This window comes from Ornithorhynchus anatinus, chromosome 5, assembly GCF_004115215.2.
Source record: "Ornithorhynchus anatinus isolate Pmale09 chromosome 5, mOrnAna1.pri.v4, whole genome shotgun sequence".
NCBI classification, from domain to species: Eukaryota; Metazoa; Chordata; class Mammalia; order Monotremata; family Ornithorhynchidae; genus Ornithorhynchus; species Ornithorhynchus anatinus.
In genome coordinates, this window is record NC_041732.1 from 58,834,331 (window position 1) to 58,859,598 (window position 25,268).

General features: G+C 49.9%; 1 protein-coding gene across 1 annotated transcript; it reads right to left on the reverse strand.

Annotated features, from left to right (window-relative positions):
* Positions 1-9,770: 9,770 nt before the first annotated feature.
* Positions 9,771-23,672, reverse strand: PLA2G2F (phospholipase A2 group IIF). The gene is made up of 5 exons (XM_007657173.3): positions 23,454-23,672; positions 22,999-23,051; positions 15,141-15,285; positions 12,706-12,812; positions 9,771-10,035 (listed from the first exon to the last, which is right to left on the reverse strand). The coding sequence occupies exons 1-5, from the start codon at positions 23,585-23,587 to the stop codon at positions 9,824-9,826; spliced, it is 651 nt and encodes a 216-aa protein (XP_007655363.2). The 5' UTR covers positions 23,588-23,672; the 3' UTR covers positions 9,771-9,823.
* Positions 23,673-25,268: the final 1,596 nt, after the last annotated feature.

A 25,268-nucleotide genomic window follows, 5' to 3' on the forward strand; every position in this document is an offset into this window, starting at 1 on the left:
GATCCAATGCGGGAGTACTAAGCCTGATTGTGAGACCCTCCCCACCTCTCCAGCCCCGCTCCCTTTCATTCATTCATTGATTCCATCGTATTTATTGAGCACTTACTGTGTGCAAAGCACTGTACTAAGTGCTTGGGAGAGTACAGTATAACAGATACATTCCCTGCCCACAGTAAGCTCACAGTCTAGAGAGTCAAAGCCGATGACTCTCTGCTGGGGTCCAAAAGACTCCAGAGGAGCTTGTGTAGGGGCTCAGTGAGCACGTGTGGGAAGTATTCTGCCCTTTGAGGCTGCTTTATGTGCAGAGTAGAGAAATAGCAAGGTAAGGGAGATCTGCCTCCTAATCTGGCTTTGTTGCTTGACTGCTGTGTGACCTTGGGCCAGTCACTTAACTTCTCTGTGCCTTGGTTTCCTCATCTGAAAAAATGGAGATTAAAACACTGTTGTTCCCCCCTCTTAGACTGTGAGCCTCGTGTGGGACAGGGACTATGTCTGACCTGATTATCTTGTATCTACTCCAGGCTTAATATAGAATTTGACACATAGGAAGTTCTTAACAAATACCACAGTGCTTGTTATTATTATTACTATTATTCCTGGGAAAGCCACTGAGAGTGAGGGAAGGGAGAGACTTCGTCGTTCAGACTTCCTCACCTCCTCACTTGAGGTTGGGTTAGACACAAGGTAATCAGGTTGTCCCACGTGGGGCTCAAAGTCTTAATCCCCATTTTACAGATGAGGTAACTGAGGCCCAGCAAAGCTAAGTGGCTTGCCCAAGGTAACGCAGCAGACAAGTGGCGGGGCTGGGATTAGAACCCACGTCCTCTGCCTCCCAAACCCATGTTCTTTCCACTAAGACACGCTACTTCTATTTATTGAGTGGTTTATTGAGTGCTGACTCTGTGCGGAGCACTGAACTGAGCACAAGGAAGAAGATGAAGTAAAAATGTAACAGAGTTGGTAGACACAGTCCCTGCCCACAACGAGTTATTGTCTGGAGAGGGAGACGGACATTAATGTAAATAAATAAATAAATGATGGATATGTACGTAAGTGCTGTGGGGCTTGCAGAGGGGTGAGTATAGAAGCAAACCAAGGTGATGCAGAAAGGAGTGGGAGAAGAGGAAATGAGGGCTTAGTCAGGGGAGGCCTCTTGGAGGACATGTACCTTCAATAAGGGTGGCTGATGGGAATGTTTTGATTTCTCTTTAATGGTATTTGTTAAGCACTTATTATGTGCCAGGTACTGTACTACGCCTTAGGATAGATACAAGATAATTAGGGTAGGCATACTCCAAGTCCCACATGGGGCTCCCAGTCTTAATCCTCATTTTACAGATGAGGTAACTGAGGCACAGAGAAATGGAGTGACCTGCCCGAGATCACACAGCAGATATATGGTGGAGTCAGAGTTAGAACCCAGGTCCTCTGACTCCCAAGTCTATGCTCTTTCCACTAGAGTACATGCTTTTTAGTGTTCCCTGCAGTTGCCCTTGCTGCAGGAAGCAAGGCAGACCAGGAATTCTGACCCAGCCAGCAGTTGGCTGTCATGAGATTGCAGAGCAGATTTGAAGGACATTATTATTATTATTATTATTATTTTTAAGAAGCAGCATGGCCCAGTAGATAGAGTACAGGCCTTGTTATCAGAAGGCCCTGGGTTCTAATTCTGGCTCCATCACTTGTCTGCTGTGTGACTTTGAGCAAGTCACTTAATATCTCTGGGCCTCAGTTACCTCATCTGGAAAATGGGAATTAAGACTGTGAATCCAATGTGGGACAGGAATTATGTCCAACCTGATTATCTTGTATCTACCCCAGTGCTTAGTACAGTGCCTGGTGTATAAGTAAACACTTAAATATCACAATTATAATTATTCTTACTATACTTATTAATCACTTACTATGCATCAAACACTATTCAGAGCACTGGGGTAGATACAAGCTAATCAATTTGGACACAGTCCCTGCCCCACATGGAGTTCACAATCCAAAAAGGAGGGAGAACTGGCATCGAAACTCCATTTTACAGATGAGGAAACTGAGGCATAGAGAAGTTAGGTGACTGAGACAGTGATTTCTCTGAGGGGGTCTGAGGGAAGAAAGAAGCAGAGATAAGAGACCAGGAACGGGATTCAGGCAAGACTGTGGATCGGAGTCACGGGGAGAGAGACAAGCGAGTCAGGTGCTATTTCATCAGGCAAACAAGAGGGGCCAGACTGCATAATAATAACAATAATTATGGCATTTATTAAGGTTTTACTCTGTGCTAACCGCTGGGGTAAATGCAAGGCTCTGAGATCGGACATAGTCTCTTCCCACTTGAGGCTCATTCATGAACTGTCATATCCCCTTTTTCCAGTTGTGGAAGCTATGGCCCAGAGAGGTTAAATGACTTGCCCGAAGATCTCAGCAGTGTGTCTAGAATATGAAATGATGAAACAGGAAAGACTGGGAAAACCACAGAGGGAGGGAGGCGGGGATCATTGCAGCTGAAAATATTTGCGGTCCATCAATCGATGGTATTAAGCATTTACTGTGCGCAGAGCTCCGTATTAAGTGCCGGGATAATTACAGTACAATAGAGTCGGTAGACACACTTCCTGACTTCAAGGAGTTGAGGGGAAGACAGGCACTAAAATAAATGACAGAGGGGGGAAGCATCAGAATACAAGGCTGTGAACGGAAGAGCTGTGGGTTTGAGGGTGGGGTGAACACCGAAGTGTTCGAGGGGTACATACCCAAGTGCGCTTGTGGGGAAATGAGAAGTTAGTCAGGGAAGGCTTGTTGGTGAAGGTAGTGGTGGTCTGTTGGGTAGGAAGGGGGAGGAAGGTCCAGGCAGGAGGGAGAACGTGAGCGAGGGATCGACGGGGAGATAGACGACTCCAAAGAACAGTGAGTAGGTTGGTCTTAGAGGGGCCAAGTGTGTGGGCCGGGTCGTGGTGGGAGAGGAGGTAGGAGGGAGAGAACCGATTGTGAGCCTCCCCCTCTAGACCGTAAGCTCGTTGTGGGCAGGGAATGTGTCTGTTATATTGTTATATTGTACTCTCCCAAGTATAGTATGGTACATATCCGACGGACAATTACTCTCCTTCCCTTCAAAGCCTCGCTGAAGGCACATCTCCTCCAAGAGGCCTTTTGTGACTAAGCCCTCCTTTCCTCTTCTCCCACTCCTTTCTGCTTCACCCTAATTTGCTCCCTTTATTCATCCCCACTCCCAGCCCCATGGCACTAATATACATATCTATAATTTATTTATTTATATTAATGTCTGTCTCCTCCTCTAGACTGTAAGCTCGTTGTGAGCAGGGACTATGCCTGTTTATTGTTATACTGTAATAATAATTAATTATGGTATTTGTTAAGCGCTTAACTATGTACCAGGCACTGTACTAAGTGCTGGGGTGGATACAAGTAGATCAGGTTGGCCACAGTCCCTGTCCCACGTGGGGCTCACAGTCTCAATCCCCATTTTACAGATGAGGTAAGAGGCCCAGAGAAGTGAAGTGATTTGCCCGAGGTCACACAGTAGACAAGTGGCGGAGCCGGGATTAGAACCCATGAACTTCTGACTGCCAGGCTTGGGCTCCCTCCACTACGCCATGCTGCTTCTCTTATCCACTGTACTCTTGTTCTCCCAAGCCCTTAGTACAGTGCTCTGCACACAGTAAGCACTCGATAAATAGAGCTGACTGACTGACTTCCTTAAAGCCACTAGTAAGGAATTTCTGTTGGATGGCAAAGATGGATGGAGAAAAGTGCTGGGGTGTTAGCTGGGAGGGTGTGACTTGGGGAGAAGAACAAGTAATCGGGATAGATCTCCTGGAGGGAGAGGTGGGAGTTCAGCAGGATTTTGAAGATGAGGGAAAGTTGTGATCTGGCAGAGCTGAAGGAGAAGGGAGAAGGAAGGCCACGAGCAAAGGGTGGGAGGTGGGAAAGTTGAGAATGAGGTACAGTGGGACAGTGAGTTGAGAGAAACGAAGGCTGTAAGCTGGGGGGTGGTGGGAGAAGAGCAGTGTGGTCTAGTGGAAAGAACACGGGACTGGGATTCAGAGGACATGGATTCTAATCCCAGCTCTGCCACCTGTCTCCCGTGTGACCTTGGGCAAGTCACTTCTCTGGGCCTCAGTTCCCTCATCTGTAAAATGGGGATTAAGAATGTCGGCCTCCTGTGGGACAGGGACCGTATCAGGTTGATACAGCACTTAGAATGGTGCTTGGCATACAGAGTTTAACAAATTACACAGTTATTATTATTGTTATTATTTTTATTAACAAGAGAGGGGATAAGAAAAAGGGAGAGTGCCGTTGGAGTGCCTTGGTCAGAAGTACCTATTCGACGCCGAGGGGAGTGCAGAACCATTTTGGAGAAGTGGGAAGGCACGTTCAGAGCGATTTTTAGAGAAATGATCCGGGCAGCAGACTGAAGTGTGGACTGGAGAGGGAAGAGACTGGAGGAAGGGAGACCAATGAGAAGATTGCTCCAAGCTGGCTAACTGGGATTTGATGAGCACCTGGATGGAGGTAGTGGCCGTTGTTGAAGATGAACCAGCAGTATTTAGCAACGGGCTTAATATGGGGGTTGAAAAAGAGGAAGGAGTCAGGATAATTAAGATTGCAGGCTTCAGAGTAAAGGTCAGCACTTTAAGGAGGGCAAAACAAAGAACCAGGCACAGAAAAAGGATACCGTGCCTACCAATTGAAGAGAGGATATTGTGTCTACCAAGCGCTTAGTACAGTGCTCTACACCAAGTCAGTGCTGAATAAATACCTTGATTGGGCGATCCTGAGACCAGCGGCTGTCCTAATGAGAAGCAGTGTGGAAAAAGCACAGGCCTGGGAGTCAGAGGACCTGGGTTCTAATCCCAGCTCTGTCACATACCTGCTGTATGAACTTGGCAAGTCACTTAACTTCGCTGTGCCTCAGCTCCCTCATCTGCAAAATAAGAATTAGATAGTTGTTCTCTCTCCTACTTAGACTATGAGCCCCACGCGGGACCTGATTATGTTGTATCTACCCCAGTGGTTAGTACAGTGCTTGGCACATAGTAAGTGCTTGACAAATGCCACAATATTATTATTATTATTATCATTACCAACTCTGTTGTACTCTCCCAAGCGCTTAGTACTGTGCTTGGCACATAGTAAGCACTTAATAAATGCCATTATTATTCTTATCATTATTATCAACTCCGTTGTACTGTACTCTCCCAAGCACTCCAAGTAGGAGGGAAATGGCAGACATATTCCCTGCCCACAACGAACTTAAAGTCTAGAGTGGGAGAGAGACATTAATATAACTGTAAGCCCGTCAAAGGGCAGGGCCTGTCTCTATCTGTAACCGATTTGTACATTCCAAGCGCTTTGTACAGTGCTCTGCACATAGTAAGCGCTCAATAAATACTATTGAATGAATGAATAAATTATAAAACAAGAGTCCCAGTCTTGGAAAACTGTCACTGGGAGGTGAAGGCAGAGAAGGACTGACCTCTAGGCTGTAAGCCTGTCCCTCTAGACCATAAACTCATCGTGAGCAGGGAATGAGTCTGTATATTGTTATATTGTACTCTCTTTGCTCTGCCCACATTAAGTGCTCAATAAATGCGACTGAATGAATGAATGACTGAATGAATGAATGAATGGAGCAGTTGGCCCCTTGAGACACAGTCCAGAACCCAGAGAGCATAAAGTAGTGGACAGAGCCCTGGCCTGTGAGCCAGAAGGTCATGGGTTCAATCCCGACTCCACCACACGTCTCCTGGGTGGCTTTGGGCAAATCTCTTCACTTCTCCATGCCTCAGTTACCTCATCTGCAAAATGGGAATTTGAAACTGTGAGCCCCACATGGGGCAGGGACTGTGACCCACTTGATTTGCTTGTATCCACTCCAGTGCTTAATACAGTGACTGGTACATAGTAAGCGCTTAACAAATACCACAATAATTATTTTTACCATCTTCAGCTGCCCCCATCACCCTCTGTTCCTTGGGCTGAAATGCCCACTATCAGCTGCAGAGGTTGCCTCGCACATTCAGAAGGAAGGAAGAGAGAGCAAGGAAAAGATGAGAGGTTGCCCTCAACCCTTCCCCCGCTTCATCCAGGAGGGCCCAGAAGGAGAAGAGAGACTCCAGGCATTAAAATGGCAAAGGGGTCCTGGGTCAGTACAGATCACCCTTCCTGTAGGCCCGGGAGTGTCTCTTCCACAGCCCCAAACCCTATCAATCCTCTAGTCACTAAGCCCGCTGTGGGCCGGGAATGTGTCCGTTTATTGTTATATTGTACTCTCCCCGGCGCTTAGTACAGTGCTAAAAAATACGACTGACTGACTGAGTGAGGGGCAGGACCAAAAGGAAGCCTCTCAGATCTGGAAAACCAACCCGGTGGAGGTGCCAACGATCAATCAATCAGTGGTGTTTGTTTAGTACTTGGGAGCACTCAGACTGAGCACTAAGCACTTGAGAGCGTTCCATAGAGTTTGTGAACAGAGAGGGAGCTTGGCCTTCAGGCAGCCAGCCTCTTGGAACTCGTTCCAGAAGCCAGGAAGCAGGCAGCTGCCCCCGTGGTGCTCTGCCAAGCTGTGCCCGTGACCTTCGGGATGTGGCACACACACCCAGCAGAGCTTAGGCACGCGTGCAAAGAAGGAGGCAGAAGGAATGTGGCTTGATTAACATTTGCGGACCTCTCACAGTTCCTCCACCCGTTTTTCCGGGCCTCTCCAAGTCCTGCTTGGTTTAGGGGAGCTGGGTGAGGGAGGGAGGGGGTTGAAATGACAATTAGTGCATTCATTCATTCGTTAAATCATATTTGAGTGCAGACCACTGTACTAAGTGCCTGGGAGAGTACAATACAACAATAAACAGACACATTCTCATTCCAGGCCCCCGGAGGTTTCAACCCGAAAGTTGCCCAAGACAACATTGCCCAGTCTCGGCCGACTCCGTGAGCTACCTGGGAGGTGTCTGATGATGATGATGATGATGATGGTTATTTGTTAAGCAAAAACTATGTGTCCAGCATAAGTGCTGGGGTAGATACAAGCTAATCAGGTTGGACACAGTCCCTGTCCCACATGGGGCTCGCTGTCTTCCTCCCCATTTTACAGATGAGGTAACTGAGGCACAGAGGAGTGACTTGCCCAAGGTCACACAGCAGACACGTGGAGGAGCCGGGATCAGAAGCCAAGTGACTGCCGGCCACTGGCGGCCCGCTCTCCCAGCCGCCGGCTGCCCCTGGAGTATCAAGATGGACAGTGGCACGCAGACAGACAAGAACACAGAATGGGAAGGGAATACAGCAGGTTTATTGAAGAGGGCATTCTAATTGGCGGGATCGTCCAGAGCTGTATGACCCCACGTGGCTTTGACCCATAGAAGTTGCCCATGCGTGGGGCTATTTTAAAGCAACATTAGAAGATTCCATGCCCGGATCTCCACTTTTATACAGGCCCCTCAAAGAGCTTGACCAATTCTGACTCACCCCTCTGCCCGCAAGACAGCTGACGTCACCCAGGGAGTTGGTGCCTGGGCAGAGAATGGCCCATGAATCTGCGATCCGGGGCAGGGCCAGAACTGATCGTCTGAAGGCTTGTATGGTGTCTAGAAAGGTGGAAGCCATGAACTGGCTTCCCCAAATCAGGGCCCCTTGGGCAGTCCAATTTTTCCTCCCAACTTTGACTTGTTGCTCCAGATGCTCAACCGAGAATGAGTTTCTCTCTTGAGGGCTCAGCTGGTGGAGTGTTTGTTGTTGTATTGTACTCTCCCAGGTGCTTAGTACAGTGCTTTGCACACAGTAAGTGCTCAATGAGTACTATTGAATGAATGAATGAATGAAGAGAGGGAGGAGAGAAAGATAAGATTTGGGACTGTAAGCTCGTTGTGGGCAGGGAACGTGTCTGTTTATTGTTATAGGGTACTCTCTCAAGCATTTAATACAGTGCTTTGCACGCAGTAAGCGCTCAATAAATATGATTGAATGAATGAGTGAGTCTTTTATTTTTCTGGCCCAGGGAAGGTGGAAGACAGCTCCGACGGTGGGTCCAGGACTGACAACACCAGGGAGTCTAAGGGCCCCAGGATTTCACAGCTCTCTGCCCTAAGAATTCCCCTGGCAGACCCTAACCTTGAAAGCCTCCCCACTGGGCATCTAGGTCCTCTTCCCCCTTTCTCTGGGCAGCACCGGACCAGCCCAGATAACCAAGGTTGCCGAGCCTTTCATGAGAGGCTGCCCAGCTCTGAGTGAATTTTCCAACTCCGCCACCAGACTCATCCCCTTCCTCCTAGATTCTTTGCCAGTGAGGAATGGAGGCCAAATGGAGACATTCCCAGAAGTTGTCCGGGGTCCAGAGGGCTCCCAGACCATGGACTTTCTGGACAAGGGTTGGACTGTTGGAGGCTGGTTGATATCTGCAGTCAACCCTCTCGCGTTGAAGGTGGAGGGGACGGGCAGAGCTGTGGGCCGGAAGGACCAGATGTGGGGCTGACAATCCACCCATCAAGAGTAATAAGACTAAATTAGGGTATTTGTTAGGCTCTTTCCATGGGCCAAGGATTGTGCTAAGCACTAGGGTAGATACAGGATAATCAATCCAGACCCTTGAGCCAGGGACTATAAGGGAAAGAGGCTGATTCTGATTCTTCCTTGAGTCCTGCTCTAAGATTAGCTGGGAGTTTATTTCCCCAAAGCAACACAGAAAGGAGATCCACTTAAAGACACCAGATACGAGATTCCACGATCCTAAGGAATCTCCAGTCCTTCCTCTGCCTTTCCCGGGAGGCCTGGGAGCCTTTTCCATTGTTCTGGAACCATCGGTAATAGAGCTTCCTAGGGTGATCTGGATTGCTCAGGTGGGGGCCACCAGTCTTATGCGGGTGCAACTCCGGTGGGAAAGTGGGGTGGAGGTGGGTGAGTGTGGGATTTGGCTGGTAAACCAGCACAGGTCTGGGGTTGGGGGACGTGTGGGTGTGCGCGTGTGTGCATGTGTGGGCATGTCTGGTGATTAAAGGGTGTGTGGGCAGAGGGAAAGATAGTGAAGTGGTGTCTATATGGCCACCGGGGTGGAGAGATAGAGATTGGGACAGGTTCTTCCGGACTCCCCCTCCTAGCCCAACTTGGGACTTTGTCAGTCCGTTAGGGCTGTGCCCTTGTTAGGGCCACGGGGTTCATCTTCTGACCCTACTACGTATGTCCCCTGGAAAAACCTCACCGACTTTCTCATCTATTACTCAAATCATCACTAGAAAAAGAAAAGTTTCTATTGGATCCCCTAAACCCCCAAAGGAGGAAAATGCTACCCATCTATCCATACATTTATGACCCGAGAGCCGCTAACCCGAATGTAGCCAGGGATTCTGGTCAAGCAGGGTCTCCTAGAGCGGGCGAGGAGCATCTGAGTGAATGAAATCATATTCCGCACATGCTCGTCGCTGTGCGGACGTCTAACTTCTAAAGATGTCGGCCATGGTCACGCCAGTGAGGACACAGGGGGAGGATGACCGGGAGCCACTGGGGAGCAGAAGCTCGCACGAGCCGGGGATTTAGTGGACCAGGCCGGGCGGCCCAAAAGGCAGTGCTTTTCCTCCTGCTTTTCTCCTGCTTTTCCTTGGAAAATTTGTTTCTGATGGAGATCAGTGCCAAGCTCGTGCCTGCCCTGAGCATCTCGGAAGATGTAGGCAGAGGAGCTGGAGACCCTAAATGATCCCCAGCGGGGGCCTTCTGGCCAGGCAGGGTGGGTCCCAGCCCCCCCCCCGAGGACTCCCTCGCCGGGCGGCAGGCTCTGGGTCCCAGGAGAGGCAGGAGGCTGGCTCTGGGCCAAGGAACGCGTCCCTTAAGTTGGCGGGGAAGGAAGCCTGGTGATGTGGCTGCAGGCAATCTCGATGCTGGGGGGGTCGTAGATGCTGCAGTTGGGGGTGTCTCCCTTGCAGTAGATGTTGAGGTAGCTGCGATGCTCCTCATTGTACGTCTGGTTCCGGAGGCAGAGCACCACGCTCTTGTCACACTCGCACGTCTGCTTGTCGCAGTCCGTCTCGTTTAACTCACCTGTGGGGAGCAACGGCATCTGGCTGAGGTGCGGGAAGGGGCTTGATGGGGGGGTCAGTTGCCTGGGGAGGGGCCGGCAGCGGTTACTCGGCCCCTACACCCCGACAGGGCTCTTCCGCTCCTGGTCTTCCCTCCGGGCAAGAATTGCTGTTTTAAATGGGACCTTTCTAAGAACAGCAAAAGAGAGAATTCCCGAATCATCCCGTTTTCCCAACTATGCCCTTTTGTGGTGGTGGTGGTTCGGGGTCTGGGATCGGTCCATCTGGCCTCCCCAGACTTAACCCTTAACCCCACCCCCTCAGAATACCAGTCTGGCCACTTTCTGGCCACTATTTCCCTAGCCACCAAGCCACAATCCTGTGGCCCATCCCTGCCTCTGTGGGTGCCACCAAGGTCTCCAGATTGACAACCGCCATCCGCCACCCTCCCTCCCCATCCCCACTTTTTTATGGTATTTGTTAAGCACTTAATATATGCCAGGCACTGTACTAAGCACTGGGGTAGATACAAACTAATTAGGTCGGTCACAGTCCCTGTCCCACCTGGGGCTCTCAGTTTTAACCCCCAATTTACAGATGAGGCAACTGAGGCACAGAGAAAATAAATAATTTGCCCATGGTCACCCAGCAGATAAATGGCAGAGGCGGGATTAGAACCCAGACCCTTCTGACTCCTAGGCCATGCTGCTCCACCGAAGCTCTCTGTGGTAGCTCTGTGGATGGTTGACTGCTGACTGGGGGAGGGAGGGTGGGACAATCAATCAATTAATCAATCGGTTGTATTTATTTGAGCGCTTGGTATGTGCAGAGCACTGTACTGAGCGCTTGGGAGAGTACAATACAACAGAATTAGCAGACACCTTTCCTGCCCATGTGTTTCCAGTTTAGAGGGAGCTTATAGTTAGAGGGTCCACCAACATAAACAGTATAAAGACTATAATACTGTTACTGTTGGTATTTGTTAAGCGCTTACTATGTGCCGAGCACTGTTCTAAGCACTGGGGTAGATACAGGGGAATCAGGTTGTCCCACGTGAGGCTCACAGTTAATCCCCATTTTACAGATGAGGTAACTGAGGCACAGAGAAGTTAAGTGACTTGCCCATAGTCACACAGCTGACAAGTGGCAGAGCTGGGACTCGAACCCATGACCTCTGACACCGAAGCCCAAGCTCCTTCCACTGAGCCATGCTGCTTCTCATAAGCTCCTGATGGACAGGGAATACGTCTACCAGCTCTGTTGTATTTTACTCTCAAAGCACTTAGTAAAGTGTTCTGCATATAGAAGCGCTCAGTAAACGAATGATTGATTGATTGATGCACAATCACTCTAATAGAGCAAGTAGGACAAAGGTCCCTAGGAATTAGGAAGTTGCAATTCTCTTGAGATCAGGAAGCAGAGTGGCTGTGATAGTTCCCGGCATCATCTCATCTCATCTCATCTCAGTTTTGGGGCTCACCTCGCAATGTCCAAGTTTTGACCCCAGGTAGCTTCCCCAAGACTATAAGCTCAGTGTGGGCAGGGATATTGTTATACTGTACTCTCCCCAGTGCTTAGTACAGTCCCGGCACACAGTAAGCCCTCAATAAATCTGAATGACTGACCGAAAAGGGGATGTGGTTCTATTTATCGTGATTATGTTGTCTTGTTTTTGTCCGTCTGTCTCTCCCGATTAGACTGTGAGCTCATCACTGGGCAGGGATTGTCTCTATCTGTTGCCGAATTGTATATTCCAAGTGCTTAGTACAATACTCTGCACATAGTAAGTGCTCAATAAATACTATTGAATGAATGAATGAATGAATGAATGAATGAATGAGGTTTCCTTTGAGGGATCAGGGATGCTGAGTTCATACCTCTTGGAGGATCCCGGGATTTCAGATACCGGTCCCCCCCTCCTCTTGCCCTGGTGACAATATGACAGGCATAGAGATGCCAGGGGTTGGCAATTTTTGATTCTGGGGGTGGCAGAGACAGTGGGTGACTTCTTCAGGTCAGAGAGAGGAAAGGAGTTCACTCTTCCCCTTCTCCCTCAGCCGTCTTTCTTGCCCAGCCTCGTCCCCAGTCCTGTCCCCAGCCCTGTCTCCGACCCTACTCACAACCCTGTCCCCAGCCTAGGTCACCGTGGTTACAGAAAAACAATGTGGCCTGGCCGAACGAGCCCGGTCCTGGATATCAGAAGACCTGAGTCCTAATCCGGGCTCCGCCACTTACCTGCTGTGACCTTGGGCAAGTCATTTCACTTCTCTGTGCCTCAGTTCCCTCACCTGCAAAACGGAGATTCAATACCTGTTCTCCCTTCTACTTAGGCTGTGAGTCCCCTGTGAGACCGGATTATCTCGTGTCTACCTCAGAGCTTAGTACAAGTGCTTGGCCCCTAATAAGTGCTTAACAGATACCCCAGTTATCATCAGTATTATTATTATTATTTTCCTAGTACAGCTCCTGCCTCTGCCTGGAACTTAGTAGTAGTAATTATCATCATAATATGTAAGTGCATACTCTGTAGTAAGCACCGTACTAAGTGCTGGAGTAGATACGAGATAATAAGGTGAGACCGTTCCTGTCCCACAGAGGGCTCACAGTTGAAGTCGGAGGGAGAACGGAGGCCTAGGGAAGTGAAGTGACTGAATGAAGAACGAAAAGCCCAAGGATGGGGGAAAAGACTCACTGCAGAGGATGGTCCGGTTTTCGATGGTATACTCGTAGTGGTCAACGAACGGGTGACAGCCCTGGTCGAACAGCTTCTGGTAACAGCAGTCATGGGCATGGCAGCACCTTCAGGGAGACAGGAGCAAGGGGGCAGGACGGGGTGGGAGGAACAGGCCGAGCCCCAATTTCCCCCACCCCCCACCCGGGGCTCTGGTCCTGGACGTCGGTGCAGGTGGAGATGCCAAGAGAGAGGGTGAGGGGCTTGGGGTGTGCTTGGCCCAGAAGGGCCGGGCTGAGTGGGGACTGAGAGAGAGGGATCATCAGCCCTAGTCAGTCCTGGAGAAGCAGGGCAGCTCCCAGAGTCAAGACAAGACACAGAGTCCTGTTTAGAGGAAAAAGATCCCACCGGGCCCGTCGTCTTGACCACGTCACTCCTCTACTCACAGCTCTCCAGCGGCTTCCCATCGCCTTCCAGTTCACAGACCGTGGCCTTCCGGGCTCTCCACCAGCAGCTCCACCTACGTGCCTGTTTCCTCCCTTCTCTGTCTCTACCCCAGCCTGCACGCTCTGCCCTCCGCCCCGTCGAGCTTCTAGGCTCTCTCTGCACTCGATCCTTCCACTGTCACGCCGAGCGTTTCCCTAGATGGGCCCTCAGGCATGGAACACCCTCTCTCCCTCTTCCTCTTCCTGCCATCCTTAATGCCGCAGTTCAAGCCCCCTCTCCTCGAGGAAGCCTTCCACGATTAAACCCATCCGTAGCCCCACCTTCCAGCATAATCCATTCCCCGCTCCTCCCCGGCGAATCATTCTTACACTTCCTATTTCTTTAGGTCCATACCGATTTTGATTGCCTTAGGTACCAGCCTCATCTTCCTTACTGGTACGTAAGGCTCTTGAGGGCAGGATACAATGTCTTTAATGCAGACGTCAAAAGTCCAGCACAGTGCCGTGCCCCTTGTAGGTTTGATAAATAATGGTTGAATGCCTGACTCTCCCCAAACTGATACCAAGAGCTCCCAATGTGGCTTTGAAGGCTTGAACATCCAGGCATCTGAATCAAGTGGGCTATATTTTCTTTCCCTTAGATGTGATTTGAAAGACAAAGATATATCGGGCCTATAACGGGTGAAACACATGGCAATTTGAAATAAATAAAAAGAGTTTAGCTCGAGCTGCCTATGAAAAGATAGGGCGGGGGGTACGGGTGTGGGGCATCTGTCTCGATTCATTTTGAAAGTGCCAGTTGGGACTTGTGGAGACGAGGCAGGGGGTCTGAGGAATAGCTTCCATGTGTGGACTCCGGATTGGCTTAAGAATGCTCGTGATCGACAGTTAATGCCAAGTGGTACCGATCTCCCTCCCTTCCCTCCAACTGTTGTCAATCAAGGGAAGGCAAAGGGGTGAAGGTTCCTACAGTGGGGCAGGAGGAGTGACCAGTTTGCTCGTTTCCTAGTACTTCTTCTCTCCCCAACTGAGGTTAGGAAGAGGCTGGATTTCGGTTTGGCCTCTGTGATGCTGGAATTAAAGTAGAGCTTTCTACTAAGAAGTTCTTTTAACATAAGCCTGCTCTCCTACACAGAGCCAACACAGAGTGGATTTCCCAGAGCCCGCGCCTCCCGGAGTGGCCGGAGACACCCGACCAGCCGGAAATCTTTCTGAGTCCAAGGCCGGAGATCGGCAGCAGGTTTTGCTGACGTCGCCCACCTTCTTGGGCCTCCTTCCTGTGTGGCAGCCCCATTGAGGAGGTAAGAGAGAGGAAACCGTGCCGAAGAGTTTCCGCAGATTGGGGCTGGGGTCACTAGCTTAGACGTTCATGCCCGACTTGAGGGAAGAAGGGGGTGCCGGCGTTCGGTTGGTGCCCCGATCTTGCCCCGCCTGGACCCTGTCTCTCCCTCTGGGCAGTGAGGTGGCACACTCAGTCCTGGAATGGTACTGGCTGGAGGAACTACTGACTCAACGGCTGCTTTTTCTGGCCCAGTGGCAGGCAGCACTTGCTATACTACAGTCCGGGGGGTCAGGGGTCAGGAAGGAGGCCACTAGGATATAGTATGAATGCAAAACCCCCTACCCCAGATCAGATCTTCTGGGTATCCTGGGGAGTTTCCCTGTAGGGACAGTTGTAAGAACAGGAGCTGACCCTTTGGCCAGCTCAGGGGATTGCCCCCTCATTAAAGACCCTCCACCCCCCAGTCACCCAGATAGCTTTGAGATTCATTGGATTGTCCCAAGACCGGGGCTGGGCCGGCCTGGAGATAGATTTCCCCCTCCACTGAAGCCACACCAAGCCAGATTGGCTCCGGTCGATCAGTCCCCCGAGCCTCAAAGTGGCCCTAGACAGTCTCGAGAGGAAGTCGGTTTGACTCAGCGACTCTGGGAATAGCCTCCCATATCTGAGGACATCCAGATTCCTACCACAACACCGGATTCAGAAACTCATATTCCAGACACACTTACCAGTCCACTTCGTCCATGGGCACCCCTCGGCCCCCCAGGCCACAGTAGCAGCCGTACCCCACGAAGGAGAGGATGGCGTTTCTCCCCGTGATGGCCTCCACCATCGACTTCAGGTTGAGGAGGCCCCCGTGCACCACTGGAAACACTGGCAAAGGAGGAAGGGACGCGTCGACTTCGGGCCTCTCCGAAGCCCGCTTCCTCCCTCCTGCTGCTCTCTCCCAGAACCAACACAGGCCCCCAGGTCCTCTGCCAAGGCCAAGTGAGATGGTAGAAGATGCCCTTTTGGGATTCTGAATGTGGGTTCGTTGAAGGGATTCAGAAACATCACAGTGCTTAGTGTAATGGCAGTAATTGTGGGATTAGACTGTAAACCCATCAAAGGGCAGGGACTCTCTCTATCTGTCACCGATTTGTACAGTCCAAGCGCTTAGTACAATGCCCTGCACATAGTAAGCGCTCAATAAATACTATTGAATAAATGAATGAATTTGTTAAGTGCTTACTATGTACTAAATATTGTGCTGGGAGCAATCCCTGTCCCAATAGCGCTCACAGTCAAAGGGGGAGGGAGAACGGGTATTTAATCCCCATTTTACGGCTGGCAAAACTGAGGCACAGAGAAGTTGGGACTTGCCCAAGGTCACATAGAAGGCAAGTGGCGGAACTGGAACTTGAACCCAGAGCCTCTGACCATTAGGCTGCACTGCTTCTCTGAGATTTAAGGGCTTTCCCCAGTGTGGGAGTCAAAGAGAGATAAGGGGCTCCAAGACAATCAACTAATAATGTATTTCGCATGCTTACTCTGTGCAGAGCATTTTACCGAGCACTTGGGAGAGAACAACGGAGGCAGTGCTACCACCTGGGCAGGAAACAGTGAGAGAGGAATGCAAAAAAACCCAGAAGAAATAGAAAGGAATAGAAAAGAAATAGAATAGAAAAGGAATAGTGACTTTAAAGAGATGGCCTAAAAAAAACTAAAGGCACAAATAGGGTAAAGACGGACACCCACTTGATCACCCTGTCTAGACTGTAAGCTCGTGGTGGGCAGGGACTATTTCTGTCAGCTCTGTTATGTTGTGCTCTCCCAAGCACTTAGTACAGTTCTCTGCTCAATAAATTGATCGACTGATTTACGTAAATGTCAGTGAGATTTGACTAAGCCCTCATCTCTTGCACTTAGGTTTGCTTCCGTTTCTTCACCCCTCCCTCATCCCCACAGCACTTATGTCCATATCCGTAATTTATTTATTTATATTAATGCCTGTCTCTCCCTCTAGACCATGAGCCTGTGGTGGGCAGGGTGTGTGTCTACCAACTGTGTAACATTATACTCTCCCAAGAGCTTAGTATAGTGCTCAGCACACTGTAAGCGCTCAATAAATATGACTGATCGATTGATTGAAGGGTGGGCTTTGGGCGGAGTTCCGCCGTAGGCCAAGCCTGTGGGCAGAGCTCCTTGTGGGACGGGCTTTCTTGGCAGGGATTTCTAGGGATGGGTGACATCCTGTTTGACATCCCTGGCGGGAGGGGCCGAAAATCAGACAGAGATAGTAGTAAGATTGTCCCTTGGTTCCAAGATGAGCGTGGTTGTCTGTGACAGAAAATTTCTCCCACACTTGCACACTTTATCCGTATACCTTTCCTGGCCTCTCGCTATTTGGGTGCGTGTTGCTCACACGCCGACGATTCACAGGGGAAAGTCACGTCTTGCCACCAGCGAGGCATTTATGTGAGTTGATTTTGTACGAGTAGTGAAGGCTTGCAATGCGCGATGCACCACGCTCTTGCCCGGTCCCCTGCGCCCCACAGCATGTGTGGCACGGTGGTTCATAGTGAGAATGTGTGCATTTGGGGCAGGAATACCTGCCCCCGCCTTTTCTGTCTCGACCCCCCGGCCGCCGAATTGTACATTCCAAGCGCTTAGTACAGTGCTCTGCACACAGTAAGCGCTCAATAAATACTATTGAATGAATGAATGAATCCCGTAGCTCACTGGGCAAATGCCCAAATGGCCACTGGCTCCTGTCGGTCTAGCCCACAGCAGGTAGAGACTGGACACCGGCTACAAACCCCGTTAGACGGTGAGCCGCTCGAGGGACGGAGCCCGTGTCTTATTCCCACTTGTCTACTCTTGCTCAGCACTTAGTACAACGCTTAGCACGTAGCAAGCACTTAGTAAACACCACATTGCTAAAATCACGGAAAGAAATTTCATGGAGTCCACGCGTGTTTTTTTCACTGATTGCACCCTATCTGAGCCAGCTGACATTACAAGATTCTACAAGATCAGGTAGCAATTCAGAACTGGAGATCGGTAGGTTGGGTTGGTACTGGCAGGGCCTGTTTTTCGCAAAATAGTACCAACTGGCACCTGCTGCCTGGGGGTACTGAAGGCCGCGTGTTACCCCCACTCCCGTCTCACTCCACTCTCTCCTTGCTTGCCTCTCCTCTGGGCACTGAACCGTGGCCCTTCTGGAGAGCAGGGGTAGGAGGTTGTCACGCCTTTCTTGCCTCCAACCTCTCACCCACGTCCTGCCTCTGGTCTGAACACCCTCCCTCCTCAAATTCGACAGGCAATTACTCCCCGTCCCCTTCGAAGCCTTATTGAAGGCACATCTCCTCCAGAAGCCTTCCCTGGCCAAGCCCTCCTTTCCTCTTCTCCCACTCCTTTCTGCGTCGCCCTGACTTGTTCCCTTTATTATTCCCCCCCTCCCAGCCCCACGGCACTTACATATGGATCTGTAACTTATGTATTTATATTAATGTCTGTCTCTCCCTCTAATGAATAATTATGATATCTGTTAATTATGATATTTGTTAAGTGCCAGGCATTGTACTAAGTGCTGGGGCGAATACTAGCAAATCAGGTCGGACACAGTCCCTGGCTCACAGCCTCAGTCCCCATTTTACAGATGAGATAACCGAGGCACAGAGAAGTGAATTGAGTGAGGTCACAAAGCAGCCAAGAGGGGAAGTTCTAGACTGTAAGCTTGTTGTGGGGAGCTGTTTACTGTTATACTGTACTCTCCCAAGCATTTAGTACAGCGCTCTGCGCACAGTAAGCACTCAGCATGTCACTCCCCTTCTTAAACAACTCCAGTGGTTGCCTATCGACCTCCGCTCCAAACAAAAACTCCTCACTCTAGGCTTCGAGGCTCTCCATCACCTTGCCCCTTCCTACCTCTCCTCCCTTCTCTCTTTCTACCGCCCACCCCGCACGCTCCGCTCCTCCGCCGCCCACCTCCTCGCCGTCCCTCGGTCTCGCCTATCCCGCCGTCGACCCCCGGGTCACGTCCTCCCGCGGTCCCGGAACGCCCTCCCTCCTCACCTCCGCCAAACTGATTCTCTTTCCCTCTTCAAAACCTTACTTAAAAATCACCTCCTCCAAGAGGCGTTCCCAGATTGAGCTCCTCTTCCCCCTCTACTCCCTCTGCCATCCCCCCTTTACCTCTCCGCAGCTAAAGCCTCATTTTCCCCTTTTCCCTCTGCTCCTCCACCTCTCCCTTCCCATCCCCACAGCACTGTACTCGTCCGCTCAACTGTATATATTTTCGTTACCCTATTTATTTTGTTAATGAATTGTACATCGCGTCGATTCTATTTAGTTGCCATTGTTTTTACGAGATGTTCTTCCCCTTGACGCTGTTTAGTGCCATTGTTGTCTGTCCGTCTCCCCCGATTAGACTGTAAGCCCGGCAAACGGCAGGGACTGTCTCTATCTGATGCCGACTTGTTCATCCCAAGCGCTTAGTACAGTGCTCTGCACATAGTAAGCGCTCAATAAATACTATTGAATGAACGATTGAATGAACGGATGAATGTGCAAAAATGGATTTTCTCCAGGCAGAGATGTATGAGCAGCCGTGCACTATCTTTGTACTTCTGGGGAGTCCCTGAGGTTGCTCTCTCCTCAATCCGAAACACAATTTCCTCTTCCTCCTCCTTCTTGCTGCTCCCATCAGCCCTGGCTTTAGCCCAGAAGGAGCCGAAACACCAACTTTCAAGCATCTGGAAGGCTCCGGGGCTCTGGGATTTGGGGGATTGTGAGTCTGAGTAATGAAGAACCTGAAATCCTACTACTTTCAGTCATTCATTCATTCAGTGGTATTTATTGAGCGCTTACTGTGTGCAGAGCACTGTGCTAAGCTCTTGGAAAGTACAATTCAGCAACAGAGACAATCCCTGCCCACAACGGGCTCACAGTCTAGTAGGGTGGAGACAGGCGTCAAAATAAGTAAACAGGCATCAGTAGGATCAATATAAACAAATAAAATTATAGATAAATACACATCATTAATATAAATAAATAGAATGATCAATATGAACATATATTCACAAGTGCTGTGGGGGGAATGGGGGAAGAGCAAAGGGAGCTGGTCGGGGCGATGGGGAGGGGAAGTAGAGGAAAAGGGGGGCTTAGTCTTATTGCTTGATGACTTTGTCTTAGGGCCAGAGACTGTATCTATGTCTCAACCATGCATTTCTTTTTCAGCATTTAGTACAGTGCTTTTCACATAATAATCACTTAATAAATAATATTACAGCTACTATTACTATTACTAATGATAATAACTGCGGTATTTGCTAAGCACTCACTGCTGGAGCAGATACAAGATAGAAGCCCCCCTTTCCTCTCCCCCCCTCCCCATCGCCCCAAGTCGCTCCCTTTGCTCTACCCCGCCTCCCCGCCCCACAGCACGTGTATATATATGTTAACTTCTCGGTGCCTCAGTTACCTCATCTGTAAAATGGGGATTAAGATTGTGAGCCCCACGTGGGACAACCCGATTCCCCTGTGTCTACCCCAGCGCTTAGAACAGTGCTCGGCACATAGTAAGCGCTTAACAAATACCAACATTATTATTATGTACATAACTAAAATTCTATTTATTCATATTAATGCCTGTTTACTTGTTTTGATGTGAATATGAATACATCTATAATTCTATTTATTTACATTGATGCTATTGATGCCTTTTTACTTGTTTTAATATCTATTTCCCCCCTTCTAGACTGTAAACCCGTTGTGGGCAGGGATTGTCTCTCTTTATTACTGAATTGTACTTTCCAAGTGCTTAGTAAAGCGCTCTGCACACAGCAAGCGCTCAATAAATACGATCGAATGAGTGAATAATCGGGTTGGATAGAGTCACTGTCCCTCATGGGGCTCACAGTCTTAAGCCCCATATGACAGATGAGGTGAGGCACAGAGAAGTTAAATCACTAGCCAAGGTCACACAGCACACAAGTAGCAGAACCAGGATTAGAACCCAAGTCCTCTTACTCCTAGGCCCACACTCTTTCCCCTAGGCCACGTTGCTTCTGTGCTGCTTTTATCACTTCTTCTATCAATTAATGAAGCAATCACATTTATTGAGCACTCACTGTGTGCAGAGCACTGCACTAAGCACTTGGGAGAGTACAATGCAACGTCGAGGGTTCTAATCCCGGCCCTGCCACTCGTCTGCCGTGTCACCTTGGACAAGACACTTCACTTCTCTGTGCCTCAGTTCCCTCATCTGTAAAATGGGGATTAAGACTGTGAGCCCCACGTGGGACAAACTGATTACCTTGAATCTACCCCAGCGCTTAGGACAGTGCTTGGCATATAGTAAGGGCTTAACAAATACCATTATTATTATTAATAAATAGACATTCCCTGCCCACAATGAGCTTACAGTCTAGAAGATTAATACTATACTATTACTATTTGTATTTCTTCACCTTGAAAGCTATCAGCGCTTAGAACAGCGCCTGGCACATAGTAAGCGCTTAACAAATGCCATCATCATTATTATTATTATTATTACTATTCTACTAATCCCATGCTGGTTTGCTTCAGGGATATTTTGGCTTTCTCCCAAAGGGACCCCAATTCTCTCACATCTTCTCATTGCGGTGGTGCTGGGGGATATCCAGCTTCCTCCATCCCCTCAGCCCACAACATGAGGTCAGGCCCAGAGTTTTCTTCTCAAAGACTGTGTTCTCCAGTACTGCTCCCGATTGATCCGGAAACCTGCCTGCTTAGTAGTCCAGGATTGCTCCTGATTGATCCCGAAATCTGCCTGATTGGTAGCTGCTTTGGGGTGGAATACTGCTAAACATTTCCAGACGCGCAATTGAAATTTGGTTTCTACGGCAACTGAAGCCTAAAGGATATAGAAGCAGATGGCCTAGCGAGAAGCGGTGTGGCCTAGTAGAAAGAGCATCGGCCTGAAGAGTCAGAGGACTGGGTTCTAATCCCGACTCTGCCACTCATCTGCTGTGGCACCTCGGGTGAGTCATTTAACTTTTCTATGCCTCAGTTATCTTAGCTATAAAATGGGAATTAAGACAGTGAGCCTTATGTGGGACAGGGATTGTGGCCATCCTGGTTGTCTTGTGTCTAACCTAGCATTTACAGTGCCTGGCACCTAGCAAGTGTTTAACAAACACCCATAAAAAATCCTTGGAGTTCATTAAAGTCCTATTACCATTACATCTTCAGGAAGCCTTCTTTGACTAAGTTCTCATTCCCTCCAAGTCTATTTTCTCCCCATCGTGTGTCACCTGTGCATCCCCTTACCCCGAGGGGCACTTACCCCACCCTGCAGAGCAGGGATTGTATCTGCTTATTCTATTACCCTTTCCCGAGTGCTCAGTACAGTGCTCTGTATGGAGTAGGCACTCAATCGGTTCCATGGATTAACTGACTGATTGATTAAACTACGCAGCCCCATTTTTTAGGGTATTTGGTAAGGGCTTACTAAGTGCCAGGCACTGTACTAAACACTGGAATAGATCCAAACATGTCAGCTTGGACGCAGTTCATGTCTCTCATAGGGCTCACAGTCTTAATCCCCGTTTTACAGATGAAGCAACTGAGGCATAGAGAAGTTCAGGGATATTTTTGCGTTCTCGCAAGGGGACCCAAATTCTCTCACATCTTCTCATTGCTGTGGTGCTGGGGGATATCCAGCTTCCTCCATCCCCTCAGCCCACAACATCTAAAATCTATTTCCCCCCAGAGGAAAGGGGAAGAGAAAAGGGGGGCTTCTATCTTGTACCTACTCCAGCAGTGAGTGCTGAGCAAATACCTCAGTTATTATTATCATTAGTAATAGCAGTAATAGTAGCCGTAATATTATGTATTAAGTGGTAAGAGCACGGGTCTCGGAATCACGCAGATCTGGGTTCTAGTCCCGGCTCCTCCACTTGTCTTCTAGAGCCACCTTCTAACCCGACTGTGGTCGGTACAGACTCGGGGAATTATTCCGAACCCACCTGAGGCGGCAGTGTGAAAAGGGACAGAGCAGGGGTTGGGGTGAGTTTGCTGTGGGCGGGATGGAATAGCCCAGGAACATCTCTGCCAGGCACATAAACTAATCCCAGGGATTCTGGGGCAGGCTCTGAGACTGGGCTGAGGGCTCCAGCAACTTTACACTTGTCAGCACGGACCAATCTTCCTCCTCACTCGAGCCGGGCAATGAACCTCAGGGTTCGGAAAGAACTTTCCAGGGGAAAGAAGCGCCTCAAGGGAGCCCTGGGCTGGACACCGCCTCCTTGCCTGGTGATTTTTTTTTTGACAAGCCCCCAGGAAGGCCCTGCGTGGATGTCACGGGCCGAGAGACGCTCTATAAACCCCGAGTTTGACAGCTCTTACTCAGCCCCGGCTCCCGGGCGATCCCGACTCTCATAAATGCTGGCCGATCAGGGGCCTGGCGGTGTTTGTACACAGCCCGGGTGTGAGTGTAAACAGTTGGGGAAAGCAGGAGGAAGCCGAGAGCGGGGCTTGGGGTGATGTCGGGTATTTGAGGATGGTCCCCGAAGCCCGCTCCTGCCCCTCTTCCTCCCCCCGGGGACCCCCTCCTCCACTCACCACTGCCCGCCAGGATGGCAAACGTAAAGAATTTCTTCATGCCTGGGATGGACCTGAGAGACAAACCGATATCCCCCGTGAAGTCCCCTCCAGGCTAAAGCCCAAGCCTGTTGCAACCTGCCAATAGCGCTTAAAGACTCCCGTGATCTCTCCTCCTTCCTCCCCCTCCACCGGGCTCGACTCCGAAGCCTCCCCCGCACCCCATCCCCAACGTCAGTGATGAGTGATGGGGGCAACTGAGGTTACCCTCCGAGGAGCAGGAGGATGGTGTTGGTGTCGGGGGGGGGCTGCAAGCTCTACTCTTGGAGGATCGCCCCCTGTTCCAACAGGGACCCTCGAGACTCATCTAATCGGGTGGGTATAGGGGTGGCTGGAAAATTGGGAAGGGGGCACGGTATAAGGGCAGCACACGTTTTAAGGATCAGAATCTCCCGCCAGCACAGCCGGGCACGTACCTGGTGGTCCTCCAGAAAGAAGGGAGGTATTGACTTGGGGCTCCCTTCCTCCGTCCCAGAGCCTTCCGGGCCGGTTGGCTAACCGGCTCCTTCTTCCTGAACTCTTTGGGGTTGGCCTGCGCCCCATCTTCCATCTTCTGGGTTCTGGGGGGCCAGCAACATAGGGCTCGCTCAGTCCACAATCCACTAGGAAGTCTCTGGGGAGCAGGCCCCAGGTTTGCTCCTCTTCTCACACTGACAGAACCTGCTTCTAAGCGAGAGAGAGGCCCCAGTGACACATGTCCTATTAAGGAAGCTCCTCCCACTGACCCGCCCCCCCCCCCGGAGAGAGACGTGCCCACCACCTGCCCACCCTAGGAACTGAACCCTTCCCGGACCTAATAATAATAATAACTGTGGTATTTGTTAAGCGCTTACTATGTGCTAGGCACTGTTCCAAGCAGTGGGGTAGATAAAAGTAAATTGGGTTGGAGACAGTCCCTGTCCCACATGGGGCTCACAGCCTTAATCCCCATTTGACAGATGAGGTAACTGAGGCACAGAGAAGTGAAGTGACATGCCCTAGGTCACACAGAAGAGAAGTGGCAGGGCTGGGATTACAATCCACGTCCTCTGACTCCTATGCCACGCTGCTTCTCAGTTTTGGTCAGGGGCAGCAGGTCTGGCCTCGTGGAAAGAGCACGGGCCTGGGAGTCAGAAGGTCATGGTGATCTCATTTGCAAAATGGGGATTAAGATGGTGATCCCCATGTGGGAGAGGGACTGTGTCCAACCTGATTACCTCGTGTCTACCTCAGTGTTTAGAACAGTGCTTGGCACATAATAAGCACTTAACAAATACCGTAATTATTATTAACTGGTGCCCTCACCTGAATCTGCTAGGAAGACTCTGTGCACATGATAGGGACTCTGTGCACTCTGTTCACATCTGTCACAGTGCTCCCGTCCATATCTGACACTGTGCCCCTGGCTACGTAATAATAATAAGAAGAAGAATTATGGTAAAACCTTCTCAGACTCATGCTATTGACCTCCACCGAGGACCAATTCTAATTGCGCCCCTAATTCCCACTGCTCCCAACATCGGGGTTGCAGGGACTCAGAAGTCAGGGCCAGGTGGCTGACCATCACTGACCCCCCGGGTATGTTCTCCAACAATCATTCTCTGCATTCATTCATATTTATTGAGCACTTACTATGTGCGGAGCACTGTACTAAGAGCTTGGGGGAGGACGGTACAGCAGCAGACAGTCTCTGTCCACAGTAAACTTGCAGTCTGCATTCACTGAGGACCAGTTGTGTGCGGGGCACTGAAATAGGCACTTGGGAGAGTCAGTGAATCAATCAGTCAATCAGTGGTATTTACCAAGTGCTTATGGTGTGCAGAGCCCAGTACTGTCGGCTTGCGAGAGTACAATACAATAGAGTGGTTCGACACATTCCCTGCCCGCAATGAGCTGTCTAGAAGGGGAGACTGTCATTAGAGAAGCAGCGTGGCTCAGTGGAAAGAGCACGGGCTTTGGAGTCAGAGGTCACGGGTTCAAATCCCAGCTCGGCCATTTGTCAGCTGTGTGACTATGGGCAAGTCACTTCACTTCTCGGTGCCTCAGTTACCTCATCTGTAAAATGGGGATTAAGACTGTGAGCCCCACGTGGGACAACCTGATTCCCCTGTGTCTACCCCAGCGCTTAGAACAGTGCTCGGCACATAGTACGAGCTTAACAAATACCAACATTATTATTATTATTATTATTAATATAAATAAATTATGGATATGTCCATAAGTCCTTTATCTAAAATCCAATAAAAGTGGAA

Excerpts from the sequence above, each read along its gene's own strand:
- PLA2G2F (XM_007657173.3), bottom strand. The coding sequence starts at position 23,587 with ATGGAAGATGGGGCGCAGGCCAACCCCAAAGAGTTCAGGAAGAAGGAG. Across the intron at positions 23,052-23,453 it reads TCTTTCTGGAGGACCACCAG|GTCCATCCCAGGCATGAAGA; the intron begins GTACGTGCCCGG and ends TTTGTCTCTCAG. Across the intron at positions 15,286-22,998 it reads TGCCATCCTGGCGGGCAGTG|TGTTTCCAGTGGTGCACGGG; the intron begins GTGAGTGGAGGA and ends CTCCTTTGCCAG.